At 38.3% G+C, this 22,552-nt stretch overlaps 1 protein-coding gene across 2 annotated transcripts; it reads right to left on the bottom strand.

Moving 5' to 3' along the window:
- Window positions 1-8,877: 8,877 nt before the first annotated feature.
- Window positions 8,878-21,710, bottom strand: efhd2 (EF-hand domain family, member D2). 2 transcript variants are annotated; one of them, XM_053317059.1, is made up of 5 exons: window positions 21,685-21,708; window positions 21,190-21,601; window positions 10,622-10,769; window positions 10,390-10,524; window positions 8,878-9,014 (listed from the first exon to the last, which is right to left on the bottom strand). In XM_053317059.1, the coding sequence occupies exons 2-5, from the start codon at window positions 21,474-21,476 to the stop codon at window positions 8,883-8,885; spliced, it is 702 nt and encodes a 233-aa protein (XP_053173034.1). In that variant the 5' UTR covers window positions 21,477-21,601; window positions 21,685-21,708; the 3' UTR covers window positions 8,878-8,882. The 2 variants fall into 2 exon arrangements, with proteins under 2 accessions (XP_053173034.1, XP_053173033.1); XM_053317058.1 differs by having other exon boundaries at window positions 21,190-21,710.
- Window positions 21,711-22,552: the final 842 nt, after the last annotated feature.

Below are 22,552 nucleotides of genomic sequence, written 5' to 3' on the forward strand. Positions count from 1 at the left end.
CACATTAACAGATCTATGCACACATTAACAGATCTATGCTCACACTCACAGATCTATGCTCACATTAACAGATCTATGCTCACACTCACAGATCTATGCTCACATTAACAGATCTATGCTCACATTAACAGATCTATGCACACATTAACAGATCTATGCTCACACTCACAGATCTATACTCACATTAACAGATCTATGCTCACATTAACAGATCTATGCTCACACTCACAGATCTATGCACACATTAACAGATCTATGCACACATTAACAGATCTATGCTCACATTAACAGATCTATGCTCACATTAACAGATCTATGCACACATTAACAGATCTATGCTCACACTCACAGATCTATGCTCACATTAACAGATCTATGCTCACATTAACAGATCTATGCACACATTAACAGATCTATGCTCACACTCACAGATCTATACTCACATTAACAGATCTATGCTCACATTAACAGATCTATGCTCACACTCACAGATCTATGCACACATTAACAGATCTATGCACACATTAACAGACTTATCTACACATTCACAAATGTCTGTGCACTTGCAAATCTGAATACTTATTTAGATTATACTTATTTATAGAGATTCTGTTACACATTTTCCACTGTGATTACACACACACGGTTTACATGGATACACACTTGCACATTCCTGTACACATTTACACATTTCTGTACGCATTTAGAGATTATTGTACGCATTTACAAATCTGACTACACACACATGGATTGAAATACAGCTACACAAGTCTGCACACACATCTGAAGATAACATTGCTAACTGTTTTTACTTACTTCCCACTCAGAGAAACTCTCTTCCTGTATCAAACACTTTATTTTGCTTGGAAACTGCACTAAAAACTCCCTCACAGTTTTAGTAACCCTGACACTAAAGGTATAGTAAGAGATGTGGGGGAAAACAAGGAGAAAAGTTGTTATATTTGATTGAAAACCAAAACAACCCCCCTCCCCGTGCTCCTTCTGGGGCTCCACCCCCGAAGTTCATGGACGCACATTGTCATGGTAACAGATGTATCAGTTTGATAGCAGCATGTATTTCTCTGATAGCACAGGTGGCTAGCCTGGCTAACACCCGACGCGTCTCAATCTCTTGTGAGATTATTGTGATAGCAAACCTGTGTTTATATGTCTTCATGACTGTAAACACTTTGAAAGCAGTGAACAAACACCAGATACACAGCGAGCAACTACACAGCAGCTACGTTGTAGCTAACGTTAGCACGCTGCTAACGTTAGCTGCAGAGCATCAAACAGCTGTAGTAACAACTCTGCTACTTTACAGCTAACATCACAACAACAACATATCCTGACTAACTAGACAGTGAGCTGAATGTCAGCAGGTAACGTAACAGTTTATGTGACGCAGTGCTGATGTTGCTCACCGGTCCGGCAGATCAGCGTCCACCTTCACTCTCCGCTCCTCCGCCGGGTCTCCGTCGGTCCCTCCGCCGTTAGAAAACCACACTGATGTGTCTGCGGGTCTTTGTCTGGTCAAAGTCCTTCTTTTATATTAAATGTTCTTCTAACTTTCTCCTCTCTGGATGTTTCTTGGTCACCTCTCCTTCTTCACTATACCTATTGTATGTATGTATGTATTCCAGAAAGCGGGTTATATGGAAAACTCAGAGTATGTTAACCCTGAGATGAGGAAACTCCGTGTTATCTGTTCCAGAAAGAGAGGTAACTGAAACTCTGAGTCAGTCACCACCAGAGCTGGTGACTCAGACTACGCATTGACTTCAGACTCGGCCTCAAAAGACTTCAGACTCGACTCGGACTCGGCCTCAAAAGACTTCAGACTTGACTCGGACTCGAGGCTGGAGACTCGCAAATGACCATTATTTTCATGTTATCATTTATATTCTTATTATTTATTATCTGTCATTCGTCTTCTCTGTTTGCATTTGGGAAGTGATCTCTGGTTGTGACTGAGGCTGACAGTAAACACCAACATCACGCATGCGCCGTGTGTACGTGCGCATTTCGAGCAGAGCCCTACTACTGTATACTGTATTAGAAACTCTCTGACTTCAAGACAATGGCGAGTGAAAGAAGCCCAACAGGAGTCCCTTGGATTGTTACATTTGGCTACAATGCCTTCACACAGTCAGCCAACAAACGGACAGCAGTGTGCATAGTGTGCAACAAGAAGATTCAAGATTTTGGTTCAACCACTTCAAACTTCACCCGGCATCTGAAAACGCACCCAGACCGGTCAGTCACTTGCTAATGTGAAAGACATTAAAATTAGCAATTAGCTCTCAAACGAATATTAACGTTACATTCTTGCTGCTGGCCATATGATGTGACAGGCTGAGTTAACATTTCATAACGGTGTGCCAGAAGATTATTCTGTGACATTGTCTTAAGTTAAGTTACAGTACAGTCACCCAGTGGAGCACCTACACATTTAATGCTTTATAAGAGTCATACCCAAGCAGCCTATTCTAGATATCAAGAAGGATATTTGTCACATATCGAGAGAGAGAGAGGGAGAGAGAAAGAGAAAGAGAAAGAGGGGGAGGGAGGGAGAGAGGGAGAGTGAGAGAGAGAGAGAGGAGTCATACTGTAATAACCATAACGGTTATTTCTTTTATTGTATTTTACAGCATTGTTAAAAAAAACTCTTGTTAAAGAAAAATACAGTTATGAAATAGAAACAATCCTTTGTATTTGTTCCACATCACATTGCTGTAGATTCTAGTGAAACAATCATCAATACTGTCTTATATAGAGGATTTTACAGCTTATAGAATTTGAATTTGATTTAGTGTTTGCGAGAGACTTGAAACTTGACTTGGACTCTTAACCAGAGACTTGAGACTTGACTTGGACTTGACCCTCAAAGACTTGAGACTTGACTCAGACTCTCGCTCAAAGACTTGAGACTTGACTTGGACTTCCAAAAATTACTTGTGAACACCTCTGGTCACCACGGTAACTGACTCTGTGAACATAACCTGCTCGCTGGCAGGTTTTCTTTAAGAAACCCTGAGTTTCTACCTGTCTCCTCCTACCTGAAGCAAGCTACCAGACATGGATGCTCCGTTTCTTCGCAATCCGATAGATATTGAGGCAGAATTGATTTGCAATGCCTTATGTCTGGAGATGCGGTATCACTGTTCATTACACTCAATCATTTCTTAACATTCTCCGGCCATATCTGCCTTCTTGTTTATCTTATTTTTAGGAAGTATTTTATTGTACACATCGTCACATTTTAATCTTAAAATCAATGACTCCAATATGTATAATAAGTAAAATAGTGTAAAATGTTAATCTACTAAGCAGATATTAGATGAGAGGACATATGTGTTATACAGCTTTCTGTTGGGGGTTTAAATTACTACATGTTGAAATAACCACTGAATGAATATTTACTTTGTTTAATAGCCTATGTCAACTATGAATAAAATCAAAGTGAGGTACAATCATAGCCCAGCAAAATGTGCCTTACTTTCCTGAATTATGTTTTTTTATTTCATTTTTACCTGCTTCCAAATATGTTACACCACTTTTTCACCTGTATTCTACCATTTTAAGTGATGTAAGTTAAGTCAGTGGAGTGAATGATGTCAAACCAACTTGTATAACAGACTAATATCCCTCATGTGCCTCAAGGATTATTTTACAAATATTTCTTTTCGTCATTTTTTTTACAATTACAATAAATAAATAAATAAATAAAGTTATTATGCTCCCTGACCCTTTGATCTCAGGATGTCAAACCTACAGAATAATATCCCTCACGTGCCTCAAGGATTGTTTTTTTAATATATATTTTGGCCAATTAAAAAATTGCATCTATCCCTAAAAACTCATTGTCTCCTAAGCGCTACTGAAATAATAATTTAAAAAAAAATACATAAAAAGAATATTCTTGGAGAATTTGATGGCATATACATGAACACAGCCCAAATTGTCAATAAATGAATGGAAGGCCAAAAATGTCCTTAGTTAAAGTTAGATGTGACTGGATGAACTAACAGTTGCATTGCAGCTTCTTCAAAGAAAGAGAAGCTTATATCTTCAGGAAGCCATACTAGTGTCTGCACAGACATGTCAGACAGGAATGCCTGAACACTGAGGACTTCTTCAACTTTCAACACAAGCTTCAAGAAGAGATGATGACACACAAACACACTACAGACAACTTTCTTGGCAAAAAAGGATGCATTTTATTATGACTCAAAATAAAGGTGTATTAGAGAGTAACCTCATCTCTTGTAGCATAAAAGACAGTGAAGTTATACATACTTTAAACTGGATTCAGATAGAGACACTTCAGGACAACAAGGAATAACTAAATAAAATCAAACCACAGACGGCAAACTTCACTAGATTAGTTCAAGAAACCCTCATTGATGATGTTATTCAACCCACAGACCCTAACCCCACCCTAACCCCTAATCCCACCCCAGCTCAGGATGATGGGTGCTGAGTGTCATACATACATGATGGAATGCTGTGTCACTGACAGTGGCCAGCTGCTTTCTAAACAACTACTTTTTGTCATTTCCATTCACATTTTTTTGGTTGTGGCGGAGGAAAAAATCTCCACTGAACAGATCGTCATGACAACAGTTCAAACATTTGGCACCATGGTTTTAACAATGAGGACATTATGGAATGATGCTGGAGAGGAATTCACTGGAATGTTTAACTCTCTTCATTAGTAATGATGTCACCTTTAAAGGAAATAAATCACACTTTGTCTTTTGTTACTCCACAATGTAATACAGTGTTGGCATAAAGCTGGATATAATCAGGGTTCATCACTTTTCTTTTTCTCTCTCTCCCTGAAGACAAAAAGCTTTGGAATATTTAAGAATATGGGAAAGTAATAAAAATAAAAATCTACCATGTTACAGTGTACAGAAGCAAATAGTTTTTGATTGTGTGAAGACATGAAAATCAGCCTGAGAATCTGTTGACATTTCTACACATCTCAAAACCAAAACCAACATAAGGCTGCATGATTCTTTCAAAATAAGGTCACAGTAGAGATTCAGGCCTATGCAAAGTGTGTTTGTATCAGCTGGGAGATCCGCAGCATCGAAACAAACACACCTCTACGTGACAAACTGCAGATGAAGAGGGTCAGATATGATTTTAAAGGGACAATAAAAAGACTAAAGCTGAGAGGAAGAACAAATCCATGCATCCTCCTCCAGCTCAGATACAACACTCTGCTCACTCTGTAATAAATTGTGCCGCTGCTTCACAGACTGTGATGAGGTTTAGAAAACACCACCAATTAAATGCATTCAATGTTTTGACAGTGGAGCATTTTGAGGCCTGAAGCAGCTCCTAACAGCTGCTGGAGTTTGGAGGTGGAAGAACACGGGAACATGACAGCAGTGTGCAGTCTGTGTGCTCTGCAGCTACACCTGGGAAAAAATAAACTGGGATTCTTTTTTTGGAGCAGAATCATGCAGCCTCACCTTATTGTACATTTACAGCAAACAGCAGATAAAACATGCAGTAGATCTGACAAAAAACCCAAAATCACAACTACTCACTGACTACAAGAAAACTGTTTAAGACATCTAGACCTTCTTTTTTTTTCATCTGGAGGAGTCGCTGAACCCTGAAATCTCCAGATGTCACTCATCACATCTTAAAACCCAACTATGAAAAAACTTAACCCTAAAAAAAAGAAGAAAAGAAAAGATACTAAGTAGTTTTCACCCTGTGATGAAACCTTTTGTTCGATGAATCATTAGGAATATTTCAGTCACATTGTGCTGTGAAGTGCTGCATCATCAGCACCACTGCAGGACACTCTCTCTCTCTCCCTCCCTCTTTCTCACACACATTTACACAGCCGCTCCAAAGAAGAAAACAAACACAGGAGATTAGAAAACGTCCGCTCTAAAAATAATTTAAGTTGCTCTGAGCTGATATAAAATGTTAAGTTTAGTAAAGAATTCATTTAAAGTGGTAATCCTGAAGATGATACAAAAATATGATATCTGACCAGTGTGACTGAGGCTCAATATATACATTTAGAAATGCCTATAAATAAATGATGAGTGAGGTGTTTCACCCTCATGAATTACAACAATACAGCTTTTTTTTTTTTTTTTTTTTTTAAATTGTAGTTGCTTTAAATGACTTATTTGGACAACAGAATTTTATAAAAGATGCAACAATATGACCAAATCAGTACAGCATGATTCCACCTGAAGTAATACTAATACTCAGATATCATCCAATCTCTACATATTTGCAGTTTTTCCACTTCTGTTGGTTCCTCAAAAGGAAAAGATGTTTGTATATGAGAAAACAATCCCATTTTTTTGTAAGTTTTTGTTCAAACGCTCACGTGACACAGCTGGATTATCTCTATACACATAATGATCCACCATCTAATTGAATAGATGGTGTAATAATAATGATGCTGATTGGTTTGACACACTGGGCTTCAGTATGAATATGACTATGTGCTGTTATGTGAAGACAATCTTCAGGATTAACTCTTTAGCAGTAAAAGAAGCAAACGTTGAACTAAAATTACATAACAAGGTTAAATCTGCTATCTGTGGATTAAGACACTTACATTAAAATGAGCAGGTAAGTGCAAATTGTGCAAATCACAGAGCTAAAAAAGATTTGACCTGATTAGACAGAGTAAGTGAACTACACACACACATGGACCAAACTGATTATTCTGTTAGAAAGTACATTTTTGTGAGTATATGAATACAGCATTTTATAATGGAAAATAAGAGGAAGTACTATTCATATTTCTCCAGGAAGTCACACTTCCCCTTCACTGGCAACACAGAGCTAACTAAAGTACTGAAACATCTACACTCACATCACATTACTGATTTTATAGTGAGACTGCAGAAAAAAAGAAAAGTGGTGGAAGCTTTTAAACACAACATGTGTATATAGTACTGTCTATATGCTGTAATGGCACATGTGATAACTACCTATCAGCTATCAAACTATACTCACTTCCATGTAGAGCTGTGTGTGGTAAAGCCATTCCATGAGAACCAGGAAGGAGTTAAGTGCTTCTGCTGGTTTCTGATGACTTCTCAGCCGCTGCTAAATAAAATATGAACAGAGCTGATAGGAATCACGGCCAAAGGCTAGTAAGACTCACTGTTCTAAACAAACTGATGTTTACAGCTGTCTGCCTTATACACAAGCCCTCTGACGCATGTATACACTAAATACACTGACTCTGTGTGTGTGTGTGTGTGTGACAGCGTTTACGAGGAAGTGTCACTGTGGATTTAATACCAGCCGCTGTGTGTGTGTGTGTGTGTGTGTGTGTGTATGTGTAAAGTCAGACGCAGCTCAAATAAACAGAGAAAGAAGTGCATTCACTGCTAGTCTAAACAAATCCTATGAAGTGAATACCTTCTAATGTTTAAGGATGGATTCCATTAATATCAGTACTTCTTAATGTTCATTTAACAGTATTTTATCAATACTGTTCTTTAAAGGACAAGGCTGTAACTTTTTAAAATCTCATGTTTGGATCAAAAAAAGCTATGAACTGATCTACAACCAAGTATTATGTGTGTATCCTCTTAATGTGTGCCATGTTCCTGTCTCCCTGCAGACAGCTTGTTTAGAAATGGCTCCAAAGACTAAAAACAGCAAGAATCATGTATAGAGTCTGAGGAGAGCTTCCACTGAGCATGTGTTGAGCAGGCGATGTAACAACCAGCTGTGTTGTAGCTGTAATGTACCAGCACATATCATGCATATAGTTACAATCATTAGATTTAGTTCTATTTCTATGCCATCGTTCCATATTGTTGTGGATTATGTGTCATTTTCTGAGTGAAGCCTGCACCCTGAGCCGACTCTCTGCTAGTCTGCAGAAAGTCTGCTTCAGGTCACTTGGTGGATGGTTGATGTGGATCAGCTCTGTGCAGCTGTAGACCAAATGTGTGTATTAAGCCTGCAGGTTCTATGAAGTGATATTTGGCTTTTGGGTTTCAGCCTGGGCCAACATTAAACATATATAAAGGAATGACTGAGTGAAGATATAGAGAGCAGTACCTAACCAGGAAGTGGCACCAGTACCAGACTGGTCCTCCGTACCTAGACTTTGTTCACAGAATGAAGATCCAAACACATTCAGATCAGATTAAACAAACACACATGCTGAGTTGCTGCATGTTTTTTTTTTTCAGGATCAGCTGAGACAATCAAACAGTGTCCAGGAAGGCTGAGTGGATGAAGGAGCTGGAACACTGCACAGCAGTTTATTACACTATGAGGCAGGATTTTAGAAGTTATCACTCATTCCTATCTGTTTAGTTGCTAAGACAGTTATCTTACTGAAATGAATGAGGAACACAGTCCAAACACCAACTGTCTGAAAGGACTACTGTCACTGATTAAACAGGCCATATTTCATTTCAACAATAAAATGTCATCACTCAGAGGACGTGTGTCAAAAAAAAAAAAAAGGTTCAGAGTAAAAGATGTGCTGCCTGGAAATTCCCTTTGCCTGTCCCTTTGGTATTCTGTAGCGCTGCACGGCACATAAAGTGCAAAGATAAGAGCAGAAGATACAAAACAGAGGAGAGCTCCATGAATGTGAGGCAGCTCAGGTCACATGATCATCCAATCATTGAGCTCAGTGCAGGCTCTCAGTGTAGGACAGTGTTAATGAGATCAATCACTAGATCATTCTAGATGAGTGTTGATATTTCACAATGTATCTTAGTCCACTGTATCATGGACTAACTGAGCTCTGACCTCTGTCTCACATACATGGAGCGTTTCAAACACACACACACACACACACACACACACGCAAGCTGACAGTGTTAGCAGGGACAGGTCCTGACAGGAGAGACAGCAGGTCACTTGAAGGCTGACTGCAGTTCTTTGAAGGCGGCTCGTCTCTGTTTCTGATCCTCAGCCTGCTTCTTCTTGACTTCCTGTTCCTGGCGGATCTCAGCCTCGAACCGGCTGGACTCGTTGATGGCCTGGACCTGTCCAACACACACACACACACACACACACACACACACACACACACACACACACACACACAGCTGTCAGGTGATGAAGGCTCCACATGTGTTTTGTAAGGAGCCTCTTTCCTGTCACTGACTGTTGTTGACTGATTTTCACTTCATTTCCAGACTTTTTACAGCCATCATGTCATCAGAAAATCAATCAATCTGCACGTCAGTCAAACCACAGATGTTCTACACATGTTTTACATTAGAAGAAACTTTGAAACTTTTGCATGTATTGCCACTGCTACGGCTGATTTCCCAGACACAGATTATTATTATTACTAGTCTGAATCTCTGTCTGAGAAACTGAACCTGAATGTTAACCAACATTACTGGCAACAACTTAACATTAGTGAAATGTAAGATGCTCCTCAAATGCAGGGAGCATGCAGTCTATGAACTGATTTGATACCATGTCATTATAATAAACTTTAAAATAGTTTCACACTCAGATCAAACATTGCTTTTCCCAGAATTCAAATGGACTACTCTGAGCAGCCACTGGTAACTACTGTTTTAAAGCAGTGAGGAAGAACTGATCTCTGCTAAATAATGCAAAGTTAGCTAGCAACAAAACCTAAGAAATTTGACTATTTTACTCTGGAAAGTCCCTCCAATATCGACGTGTACAGTAGGGCTGAACCATTTTGAAAAAAGATCTAATTGTGATTATTTTGACTGATACTGCATTTACCATATGAATTAATATCAGAGGAAATGATCAAGTTGACATGATTTCTCTCATTCTAACAGCTGTAGAATATAATGTCTCTGCAGCACCACAATGCTTCATTTTAATGCTATTCTCACATTCCACCTTAAATATTGCACCTCCTATGATTTGAAAGTTTTTTAAAAATATTGTGATTATGATAACATTTTGATTACATGTTCAGCTGTAGTGTACTGTATGCTACACTTTAGTTTTGAGAGGAATAGTGCCAATTTCAACAGCAATCACATTATAATGCATTATAGAGGTACACACATTAAAATGCTCATTTAATGCAGTGCTATTGGATCTGCTAATACTAAAGATCAGCAATCAGAATCAGTATTAGGAAGTAAAACAACATCTCTAATTAACATTTTACTAAGCAGCAACATATGATGAGTGAGTCCACACACATCTTTTCATCATTTTTGAAATGTTTAATTGACTGTGTGTTTATACAGCAGATGAGAAGTCACATAAAATCCTTCATTACACATGTAAGCATCACACAGAGCTTCCTGTCTATTTTCACTTATACCTACAGTGACCTACACTCAGCATTGTACCTGAACTCATTGTGTGTGGAGGCTTCATGTTGAAACAATGTCTGCTTGTTTGGAGTTGACTTACTTTGGCTTCAAAGAAGGTCTTGGCTCCTTTGACTCCCTCTGTGGAGACATCGATTTCAGAGAGGCGAGCGAGTACGCCGAGGCCGCTGTCCTCTGCCAGCTCTCCTGCTGCTGCCTTCCTGAAGATCAGCAGGAACTGAGGAACAGACGAAGAACGCACAAACGTGAATGAAGGAAGCAGAAATCTATGGCTTCGCATCATGATGGATTCTGATATTCTTCTCTCATCTCACCTCTCTGAAGCTGAGCTTGTTGTCCAGATCCTCGTCCACCTCTTTGATCATGTTCTTCAGACCCAGGTGTGTCTGTGGAGCTTCCAGCTTCTCCATCATCAGCTTCAGCTCCATCAGGTCGATGTAGTTGTCTTTACCAGCATCATACCTGACACAATGCAGTAGAAAAATGGTTAGTTAGAGCACAGCTGAAAGGAAATCTAAAGGAGTTTCTGCTTCTTTTCCATCATAACAAAGATGAAAAGAATTTAGCTGGAGATGCTTATAGAACTGTGGTTGTATGCTTCCACCAACCAATCAAGATGCAGTTTACATCCACGTCTGTGCACTCATAATATTTGTAGGGAAGTGTTTGAAGGAATTTGATAGAAAGTATTGTAAGTTGATCACTATATTGTGTGAAACATGCTGTCTTCATCACATGGTGCATTGATAAGGGAAACTATTCATTCCTCTCTATTGACTTTGTATTGAGTGAAGCAGCCTCTGCGTCACTTCTAGCTAACAACAGAAGAATGACTGAAAGCATCTGTGTGGTGGGAAGTTCTACATTATTTATAAGCTGCTGAACTGGAAAACTGACTTTATGAAGACCAAAGTGATAATATAACAGAGCTGTGTGCTGTGTGGTGGAGAAGACAGATCAACTCATTCTGGCTGATTGCTGCTACTCTGATAGCACAGTCCACAACACAGCTACTGCAATCTAATTAAAAGCTTTAAGGCCTTTACAAGACATAGACAGAGATAACACATGCACATTAGGGCTGTCCTTTATGTTTGAAATCAATTCAGCTATATTCATAGGATCATTTTAACAATTAGTGATGCGTGATATTGGATTTTTTTTCAGATATGCTGATATTTTCTAACTCATTCTGGATGATTACTGATGCTAAGTAGGATCAAGACAAACGATATATGAAGGAAGAACTCGGCATTAAAACGTTAATGAAGCTTTCTTTAACCTTTACACACTGTTCTGTTTGGATCAGATTTGACCCGTTTTAACATGTAACAGCTGTAAAAACACCCTAAATGCATTTTATTCTGAAATTTGACCAATATTATTGCCCAATAATGAAAATATATTAAAATGTTATACTTTTGTATAGATGCTGCTAATGTTTGTCCATTGAGTCTGTTGTGGGTCAAATTATCTCTGTATCTATTGACATGTGTTTTAGTGAAATGAATAGTTCATAGTTTTAATAAGGCTGATGGCTCTAATGGTTCTACAATAAACCCCACACTTCATTTTCACTTGACATAAAATACATTTCCATCATTATGTCTATGTTATATTTTCATGTCTTAGGTCAAATAGGACATGATATAGTGTGATAGTAGATGTTTAGTGGTGTAAAAGCTAAAAAATACACTCTCTCTGCTCTCTGAAACATGAATCAAGGTTTAATCACATTTATTGATGAGTTTATGTTCTTAACCACTTAACACACGCCCCTGTTTTTTATGCTGTTAGCCTAAACGACATGCTCAAGTTGTGAGCAGCACAGATCCCACATAGTTTGAGACTCAGAGATGTGTCTGGTATCATTGGAAAGGAAACACTCTCAGGATTATTGGCTTCATGCAGTCCAAATTTGGAGTCAAAAGACCAAAAGATGAATTTTTCAGAATTATTTTTCAACAGGTATGTCCATGCGTTTTCCTCAGGTCCTTTTTGGAGACTCCAAATGGACACTTGGTTACCAAAGCTGTATAACCACAGTCAAACACCTATAACTTCACATCCCCTTTGCCTACAATCAAAATCTTGGTCTCTAATGAAAGCTGACGCCATATTATTATTATTATTATTATTATTATTATTATTACATATAACCATATTTTTTTGTTTGGCCATATCTATCTATCTATCTATCTATCTATCTATCTATCTATCTATCTATCTGTCTGTTTATTTTGGTATAAGTCATATGTCAAGTCGAAGAAGAACCAACCGTGTACCAAAATGCCGAGTGCGTAATGATATATGGTTCAACTCTTTTACACACCGGGCGCACGCCGGTTACGCTTGGAGTTTATTTATGGACAGCCAAACTTAACAGCTTAGTGTCATACACCGTTGGAAACCTCTGACTATTGGCTAAAAGGTTATCAACTTCATTTCACAGAATATTTCCATAGGCTAGAACAGCAGTCAATCAAAGCCATGTCGTCATTGTTGTCGGTCACATGTCCTCATTGGCTTTGGAGACATGTACTGCCTAATCCTAAACACCGATTGGCTTGTGTGTGGTGTCGTCAGAAGCAGAAGAGGCTCACGGTCGTAAACATCTAGTCACGTGTACTCTGAGATGGACGCGCGGGTCAGGAAATGACGTAAACGGACCGTATATGGTTGGTTATTTGTGTTATTACGTTACGTGTTGGACTAAATACATGTTGACATATTGAGGAAAGTATTTCGGTTTTATGGAAACGGATTTCATATTTCACAAGAATGGATACTTGGCGAGCTGTACAGAAAGTCCTGAGTCATAAGATGATCGTTGTGGATAAAGAGAAGACTTTGAAGGTATGTAGGCATTATAGCTTTTCTTACTTAGCTCAGGGGCTAGCTGAGCTAATCGCTAATACTATTACGGCTGTGAGCAACCATATAAGTGGTGAGTGGTCTTGAATGAATCAGGACAATCTAAGCTTTCTAACGATGTACGGCATGAATATACATGTTTAAGGGTTGGTGTTTAAAACATCCAGAAGAACTTGTGGCTACCTCCTAACATCCGTCCCGTCCCGTAGACGGAACAGCGTGCGTTAAGTGGTTAATAAAACCAGCTGCCTGATTCTGCTATTAAAGTTGAATAAAAGTTAAGTTAACACAGTCAAGTTGACAGGAAGTCACTCAAAATTCTTTAGATTCTCAAATGAAACATGTCTACACAGTCCCTGACCATGTGATATATACACCATTTACCACCACATTAGCTACATGCTGTGTCCTATGGTCTTATTAAAGTACAATCTACCTCACTGTAATGCTTCTCATTCAGGGGTTTTTTGAGGGTTTTCCCATCCTCTACTTTTTTAGTAGTGCTTCCTCTTTCTTTACAGAATAAGAAACTTATCAGGAAATGTGTGGATTTCTTTTGGGTGTATCTGTCAGCTGTTCTAAGAAGGTTCTAGAAAAGGGAAGTCAGTGCTGTGCTGACTGATAAACATTCAGAGCTGTTCAGTAAAGAGCAGGCAGGTTACTTTAGTTTAAAGTGATTCACTGTTTTCATTGTTCTAAAATGGTCATGTTACATAACTTCAATCTGTGATTCTAATCAATCAAATGATGGCACACTGCTGCTTTTATTTTGGGACTGTCCACTAATTTGTCTATTTTGGTTAAGAATTGTCTTTCTTTTCCCCCCTGTGGTTTACCACAGGACTCTGTGCTGCTCTCTGATGACTCTCTAACTTTCTCTTCACACACTCAAACTACTTTATTAATGAGCTAAAATAACATTATTCTCCAAGACTGGAAGACATTAACTACATGAATTTATTTTGGTTTTCAACATGTGCATTGAAAAAACATAATTGTTTAAATGGTTGGTCTAGATGGGAATTTAAGCAGATTTTTAATTATAGATCCATTATAAAACTATAGATTGTGTTTTTTCTATTTTTGGTTTTATTTATAATCCTCCTGTGTCTGATGAACTGTGATGTAAGAGTCATATATGGATGATATGTACTGTTATGTGCTTTTGTGTCCCTGACAAATGCTGGCATGTGTATGTGTATGTGTATGTGTGTGTGTGTGTGTGTGTGTGTGTGTGTGTGTGTGTGTGTGTGTTTTTAAGTTGGTTTTGACTATTGATTGGTGGTTTATATGTTAATGTGTTATAAGAATCATGTGCAAACAAAAATAATACAAAAAATATTACACACACGCACACATTATGTAAACAGGTTGTTTTGTGTGAACAGATTGTGAGTGTGAGTCACAGAGTCTGGCAGAGAGCACAGAGCACACAGAGCACAGAGGTGTGGTCCTGTACTCAGACTGGGCAAAGAGCATGTGTGTACATACTGACTGAATATTAATGATTCATTTTTCTTACACTATACACGCTTTAAATATATCACACACTCTAGATCAATGCAGTACTAAGGCCAAAGTCTCATATGAAGATAACAGGTTACCTATTCAACACTCCCACACTGAAACAAGCAGTGGTGCCAGTCTGTAGAACACTGCCTGATGTCTACATTCAGAAAGTCACAGCAGTGTGTTAACTAGGGCTGGGTATTGTCAATGATTTCCTGAATCGATTCAATTCCGATTCACAGGGTCCCGATCTGATCCGATTCTCGATTCGATTCAATATCGATTCGATTTTATGTTCCCAGAGTTTCTGTTTTGTAAGTCAGACAATATTTTTAACACGCAATCATGTGTGGACACCAAATTCTTCAAGAGTAAAGTTAAATAGTGAGTCTGATCCAACACTGGGATCTAGCATGATAGCATCTATGTGTATTTACCCTTAAGACCAGTGGCATTTTAAATCATGTCATTTTGAATTATGTTGTCATCGTGTAACCAATGATTTTCAAAAAATGCACATAAAGATTATGGATAAGCATGTCAGTTCAAATATAAGACAAAGTTAAAGAAAAAAATTTAAAAATTTAAAAAGTTAAGAAAAAATCGATTCACAGAATTTTGAATCGATATCGAATTTTTAAATAGAAAATCGATATTAATTGATGGATCGATTTTTTTGGACACATATGCTGACAGCAGCACACACAGTCATTACTGGAGAGTATGATGTCAGCTGGGAGGAAGTCAGTGTTTATCAGAGGGCACTTCCTCTTGAGCAGACAGAATCCTGTCCAGACAAACTCACTGCTTCCTGAATGCTCACTCTGGAGTTAATAATTGCTAAAACTATGCAGTAATTGACTTGATTACATAATCCATCATTTATGTGTTATACATAGACACAGAGTGCAGGACCATGCACCTGACTGCAGCACCTCCAGTAGTAGTATTCTCTTATTTCTACTTCAGAAGCTTCAGTTCCTAAATGTCAATGCATCTGTCTAGAATCTGATTCACATTCAGTCAGTATACAGTGTATCTATGAGACAGAGTCATGACCAAAATGATGATTATATCATCTAAATCATATTATTATATTATACCATTTTACTATAGTCATTATGTTAGAGTGAGTTTATCTGCACCTTATCTATTTACTATTATTCCAAACACACTGAGACTATGAACTTTTTTTTTTTTTTTTTTTTTAAATTGTATTTCACTGTATCTCTGTGTTTTACTACACCTGGCTGCTATGACTGTTTCATTTCCCCTCAGGGGTTTAATAAAGTCATCTATCCATCTATACCTTTCCCAGTATAGTACATTTTAATTCACAGAATAAACATTTGGTCTGTGCACTGCCTGTATGGAAACCATTGCCATGAACACCAACATTAAAACACTCATACAAGCTGTTAGGATGCATCATATTGAAAAGTGTTATATTTTGTCTCTCTTATGTGTTAATGAGGTTGACAGACTTGGGAACACTTCTCCATATGCTTCACTCACCTTTCTAACAATGTTAACAAACAGTAGAAGCAGCAGAGATGTTAGATGTTAGATGTAGCGTTCAGTTCCAGAGCCCCTCCTCTCTGAGCCGCCTGTGAATATCCTGAGTCTGACTGGCAAGGTTCCATATCTATTCTCAGATATTTGTTTTCCACTCAGGCTTTCAGGGGTAGCAGCAGAGAGGAGCAGCAGAGAAGCCCTTTTCCCATGAATGTTCTCCTTCAGAGGTTTTTTTAATCAGCCACAGAAGTGTCACTGTTTTTTAAGAAGGTCCCAAAACAGACAATAAGATGTTTGTTATATTCCTGCTTTCACATGTCTGTGTTCACTGCTCACTTAACACTGGTTACATCACAGAGACACACACTCTTCCTTTATGTTTGTGTAGTTTGCCTCCACATATTATTTATTAGCATTTTAATTCATCTGACACTATAAATAACATTTACCAGCAGCACACAAGGTTTCCTATTTTAAATGTTTTTATTTGTGCTCAGCTGGGCAGTATATCATGTTTTTGCATGATGTTCATAAAACTGAGTTATTACAAAATGCACAAACATTCATTTGTAGTCACAACCTAACACAGAGGTTTGTTTCTACATTAGTCCTGTAAACTGTGATGTGATTAGTCTCACTGCATGTTTACAGGACTGTAGTGGCTCCAGATGGTGAGCTGGATTCTAAATGCAAATCAACTCAAAGAATGAAAACAATATTCTATGTATGCATGTTCTTCTTGTATCTCGACAATCGCTCATGTGATCGACTTCACACGTGGCAGTCATATTGTTGAGGACTCAAGGAAGTGCAGTGTCAAGTGTGGTTCTTGAGAAATGTATAAAAATATCTCATTATTATTCTGTGCAATATGCTACACTTTGAAGCACTTTTTGTGATTTTGTGTTGTCATGTATGTTTATTATGTACTGTTGTATATGTGAGGTGTTTAAGGAACACCAATGAATTCTAATATCTACTCATAGCCTGCGTGTGAGGCGTTCAGGGGACAGGCACTGCTCTCTCTATGTATTAAGAAGTGTCACAGATGAGAAAACTGGAAGATACAAATAACAGCACAGACCAAAGACAGAAGTAGTTTACATTGTGTCAAAGGGCTTAGTCAGCTGTCACACACACACACACACACACACACACACACACACACACACACACACACACACACACACACACACACACACACACACACACACACACACACACACACACACACTGCCCCACCCTCCCCACAGCATTATTGCCTACAGACTTTCTTTCTCATAGTAATAAAACTGAGGCGACTAATTCTAATTACAGTTGGACTTGATGAATGATCTCTAAACTACTAACAACATAAACCAACCACTGTGTAATTAATGCTGTTAGACCTGCAGGTGCTTTTTTATGAGTGTGTAAACATCCGTTACAACAGCCTGAGGCTACAATAACTGTAATAATGATCAACTTCCCTAACATCCTCTAACAATCCCTGGAGGGAAATGTGTCTTTATATGCACCAGTATACGGTTTATCATCAGGGTTTTGGACTATCCTGGTTCTGGTTTGTGTAACCATTAGGGGTCTGACTGATACTGGATTTTAGGGCCCGACACCGATACTGAAATTAGTGAGCAAACAAATTCTGATAGATATATTTTTGCAGTGATCACTTAAATGTGGTTATTAATCACTTGTGACAAAGCTATGTAATGGATATTAATAAACATGATTGTATAAAATGACATCAGCGCTCTGAAACTGTAAACACAGCTGGGAATTTTAAAATGATAATTAGCTATGAATTAAAAAAACCCCACAAAGAACAAAAAAACATACATTAAACTTGAATTAAGAAAAAGGGTCAAATTTACATTAAATGATGCTCATATAACTAAATATCAGCACATATCAGACAACATATTTGCTGATACTGATATATGTGTGATAGATCAATATCAGCTGACCGATATATCAGTCGTAATCCAGGTTTCTGAAAGTTGGATCTCCTCCAGCAGAAACCAGCATACTGTGGCATGTAAACACCTGATCCAGCTCTCTCATCATTCTCTGCTGGTACAGACAGAAGTTTAGAATAGTGTAAACATGAATATGAATAAGCAGCTGTCTCATGTAAACATCAGATTCAGAATATATGATGAAAACCAGGATACTTGTGTGCATGTAAACACATTAGAATACTTTAACTCACAAGGTAAAATGCTTTAAAGTCCGTGTAAAGTAAGAATAAATACGTGTTCTGAGTTTGACATACCACAGAAGTGTGTTGTTAACCACCCTGCTAAATTTGAATGATTAAAAAAATATGAAAATTAGGCTTCACCATTAGCCTCTTTCTCTGCTACCAAACACTGTGGGAGTGTCTGCCGAGTTCGCTGAAACCCCGCCCCCTACCAATTGTCACCTGTCAATCAAAGTCACCATCTCTACCAGAAACCTGGACGCTACGTCTGAGAGCTTTCTGCTGCTAACTCAGCTGCTAGCTCGGCTGCTAGCTTAGCTGCTAACTCAGCTAACTGGCTAACTGTAGACTGTAGTAGTAGTTGTGTGTGCTGAATGTATTTATACCTCTACAGCAGCAGGGGTGGGTGGTGATTTTCAGACCCACCCACTAAATCCTGAACACAGAAATGTTGAAACACAGTTTGTGAAGCCTAGCTCCACAATTCAAATCTAAATGGTTGAAATGCTTTTTACACCTTTTTTAGAAATACATTTATGATCTATTTAATGTGTTTAGAAGAAAATGTCTGAATTCACTTTACACGGTCTTTAAGTGTAGATATGTGACTGGTGTGAACTCTCTGAAAGGTTGTAATGATCATTTTAAATGCCTGGATGTGTCTGGACATGACAGGAACCTGAAGAATCTAGAACAAGTCAGGAACATGCAGAGACAACAACCTGAGAGTCAATCTGAGCCACAGTCTCTCTCCATATTAAGAGGAAATTCAACCTGGACCACATCGCTCTCATGTGTCACTTCTGATGACATCATCCAGCTACCACAGTTATCAAGGTTGTTGAGGAATGTAGGAAGTCAAGTTGATAAAATAAAAGGTCTTGTTCAAAAATAGCCGATATAAAAAAGAATAACAGGAAGTTGACAGTGAAGAACCTACATTTAAGGAAGACTGGACTGAGAAAATACATGTTCATTAAGCCTGAGGGAGGTATGAAACACCACCTTAACACTAAACAGACTAGTATATAGATAGATCAAATAGGCAGACATGACAACAGAGACATAACCATAAACTCTGTATTCATATCATAACTTCATCTTCACTTATCAAGCCCAGTGTTATGTATATTCTCTGTCAGGAATTCACAGGTTTGTGTAACACTAGGGGAACAGTTGAATTAAGAGGAAGTGTTTAGAAGAGGTGTACTGACCTCCCACTCTGACTGGAATCTGCTACCACTTTATAAACCTCACTCCTCTTCTACTCTGAGTCAACAGCTGTCTCATAATGATCACTGTGATTCAATACTAAACCAACACCAACCACTGACAATAAAACTTTATGGTCTTATAATTAAACACAAGGCAAAATCATTTAAAAACCTAATTAAAAGGTTTTTAAAAAAAGGTTTTAACATATTGTTTGATGGAATCCAATCAGTGTGAAATATCAGTGTCAGAAAGCCGCCCTCAGTGTAATATATACTAAGCTGGTACTTTATGGCTGGAATTGATGCAATAAATCCAACCAGCATAAAGGTTATAAATAGTTCCAGTTCAACCTGTGTTACAGAGTATGTGCTGCTGTTCAGTTGTTGAACACTTATCTTTATAATCTAGCTTTCAATTGAACTTTGAAACTTGACCTGAATTGGACTATCTGTTTTATTCTATTTTATTTCCTGTTTAGTTGTTTTATTATTTTCTTTTCTTCTTATCTTCTTTATTTTACTCCATTCGTTTTTATTACTTCTTTTTTTAATTGGGTATGCTTAATCTTCATATTGCTGTTTGTTTTTTAGTGTCTAAAGCACTTTGTGTTACATTACTAAGAATAAAAAATGAAATACAAATAGAGCTTGATTGATTGATAAACTAAATTGAATACATTTTACACCCATGCATATAAGATGGGCTCTCAGTATAAAATTATACAAATTAAAAGCATCATATTCTCTGAAATGGAGTTGAATTAACATCTTTAGACAATAAATTTAATAGAGACTGAACATCATATTCTTTCAAAGCCATGTTATTATTGCTGCACTATATTTGTTGTAGCTAATGCCTAATAAATGAACAGGCAGCATACTGGTACACATGTAGCAGATCTGGTGTAACTGAGGTCAAAGGTCACAGTCTTCACAGATCTCATGAAGGAGTGTGTGAATGTGTCATACATGTGTTACTCCACACAGAGGTTTTCTGCAATCTGACCAAGTGACCTCAGTTTCAGTAACTAATCTTGATGAAGCACACATCAGGTTTCCTGCAGTAATAGCTGAGAACACTGAGCAGTATTTAACAGTCAGAGGAAGTCAGCAGCTTGATGTCTCATTTCCTTATCACTGGCTTGCATAATGTCCCCACCCTGCATTCCTACTGGGGTCCATGTCTACTACTGATGTGGTATTTTACACAGATGCAAATACTGATTCTGTTATTTATCAGATGAGTTTAAGTTTAACTACTTAACCTCACAAAATGTCAGTTCCCACCACTGCTCTCACTTCAGTCTTTCAGCCTTTTTCTGCTATTCCTCACTCACTAATAACTCAATCTAGATACAGCTTTTATATTGTGCTGTGGTGCTTTTCTACTTTCTAATAATAAAACCACATCTGTCTGATTAAAAAGGACAAAGTCAACTTCATTTGAGTCATCTTGCTGTCACCTTTCCTTTCTGTCAGAAGTCAGTGACTCAGTCATCTGAGGTAGAAATGGAGAACCATTGAGGCATGTAAAATATTCATCAGTATTCACCACAACTGTCACACTCACGTTTTGAAGAGCTTCTCCATATCTTTAATTTGCTTTCTGGAGAACTCTTTGAACTCGGTGTAAGGGTTGAACACCTTGGTGCTGGGCTGGCAGTGCTCGCCCTGCCCCTCGTTCAGCTCCCCGCGTCTCATCAGTTTAGCTCCCAGCTCAGAGTCAGCGTTGGCCGTAGTCGACTTCTCCTCCGAGCCGTTCTCCTGTTCCTGGCCGTCCACTGCGACGGCCTCCTCGGCTCCTTCTTCAATAAGCAGCCGGCGGCTGAGCTTCGACGACAGCTCGTCTGTGGCCATTTTCAAACAGTGTGGTCTATATTCAAGAGTGTTATCAAGCTAACCAGAGTAGAGCAGAGAGTCAGAACAACCTGTCTGTGCTCTTCTGTCCGACCGTGTCTCCTCCTGCAGGACGGGGACTGTGTCTGAGACAAGAGACGAGCTAATTAGCCTTAAATGGAGTCGCTGAACCAAAGTTTAGTTTGAATTTCCTGGGAAGAAGCCTCACATTCAGATTACTACCTCCAGTCAGGATGTTGCACATTGGTTGAGCAGCTACGTAGAATTCTGAGACACTGTCACGCTGTAACCACCACGTTAACCCCGCCTTTTAAAGAGGCAGAGGAGAGCAAACCGAACACACTGAGCACCTTATTAGGTATACCTGTCTAATGTACTCTATCCAATATAACAGCTCTGCCCTAAAGTTTACTTTTACAAAGCTTACACGTTTGCAGTGTCTGTTGCTTCTGATCATGTTTGGTACATTATTATTATTATTATTATCATTGTTGTTAATAATAATACTATTAATACAATTATTATTATCAGTAGTACTAGTAGTAGTAGTAGTAGCAGTAGTAGTTGTAGTAGTAGTAGTTGTAGTAGTAGTAGTTGTAGTAGTAGTAGTAATAGCAGTAGTAGTAGTACTAGTAGTAGTAGTGGTAGTAATAGTAGTAGTAGTAGTAGTAGCAGTTGTAGTAGTAGTAGGCCTAGTAGTAGTAGTAGCAGTAGTAGTAGTAGTAGTAGTTGTAGTAGTAGTCGTAGTATTACCAAACACATATGTTAACATGTAATTATCTGGGGTCGATTTTCCTCTTGCAGCCACATCCAGGAAGGTTGGCTGCAGTCCCATGGACTTTAGACTTCTTAATAATATTTGCAACTGTAGTCACAGGAACATCAAGCTGCTTGGAGATGGTCTTACAGCCTTTACCTTTAACAAGTTTGTCTCTCATTTTCTTTCTAATGTCCTCAGACAACTCTTTGTTTTCTCTGGTCCATGCTCAGAGTGACTACTGTTCTCCATTTAAATAGGCTGAATGAGAACAGTTTGACACATCACTATAATCCAATGTTCTTTTCTGGGGGTACCA

This window comes from Scomber japonicus, chromosome 4 (genome assembly GCF_027409825.1).
Source record: "Scomber japonicus isolate fScoJap1 chromosome 4, fScoJap1.pri, whole genome shotgun sequence".
Taxonomy (NCBI): Eukaryota; Metazoa; Chordata; class Actinopteri; order Scombriformes; family Scombridae; genus Scomber; species Scomber japonicus.

What these genes read in the sequence shown, in the direction of transcription:
- efhd2 (XM_053317058.1), bottom strand. Translation starts at nt 21,476, where the DNA reads ATGGCCACAGACGAGCTGTCGTCGAAGCTCAGCCGCCGGCTGCTTATT. An exon ending in ATGGAGAAGCTCTTCAAAAC is followed by an intron (nt 10,770 to 21,189) that starts GTGAGTGTGACA and finishes GCATTGTGTCAG; the next exon opens with GTATGATGCTGGTAAAGACA. An exon ending in ACAAGCTCAGCTTCAGAGAG is followed by an intron (nt 10,525 to 10,621) that starts GTGAGATGAGAG and finishes TCTGTTCCTCAG; the next exon opens with TTCCTGCTGATCTTCAGGAA.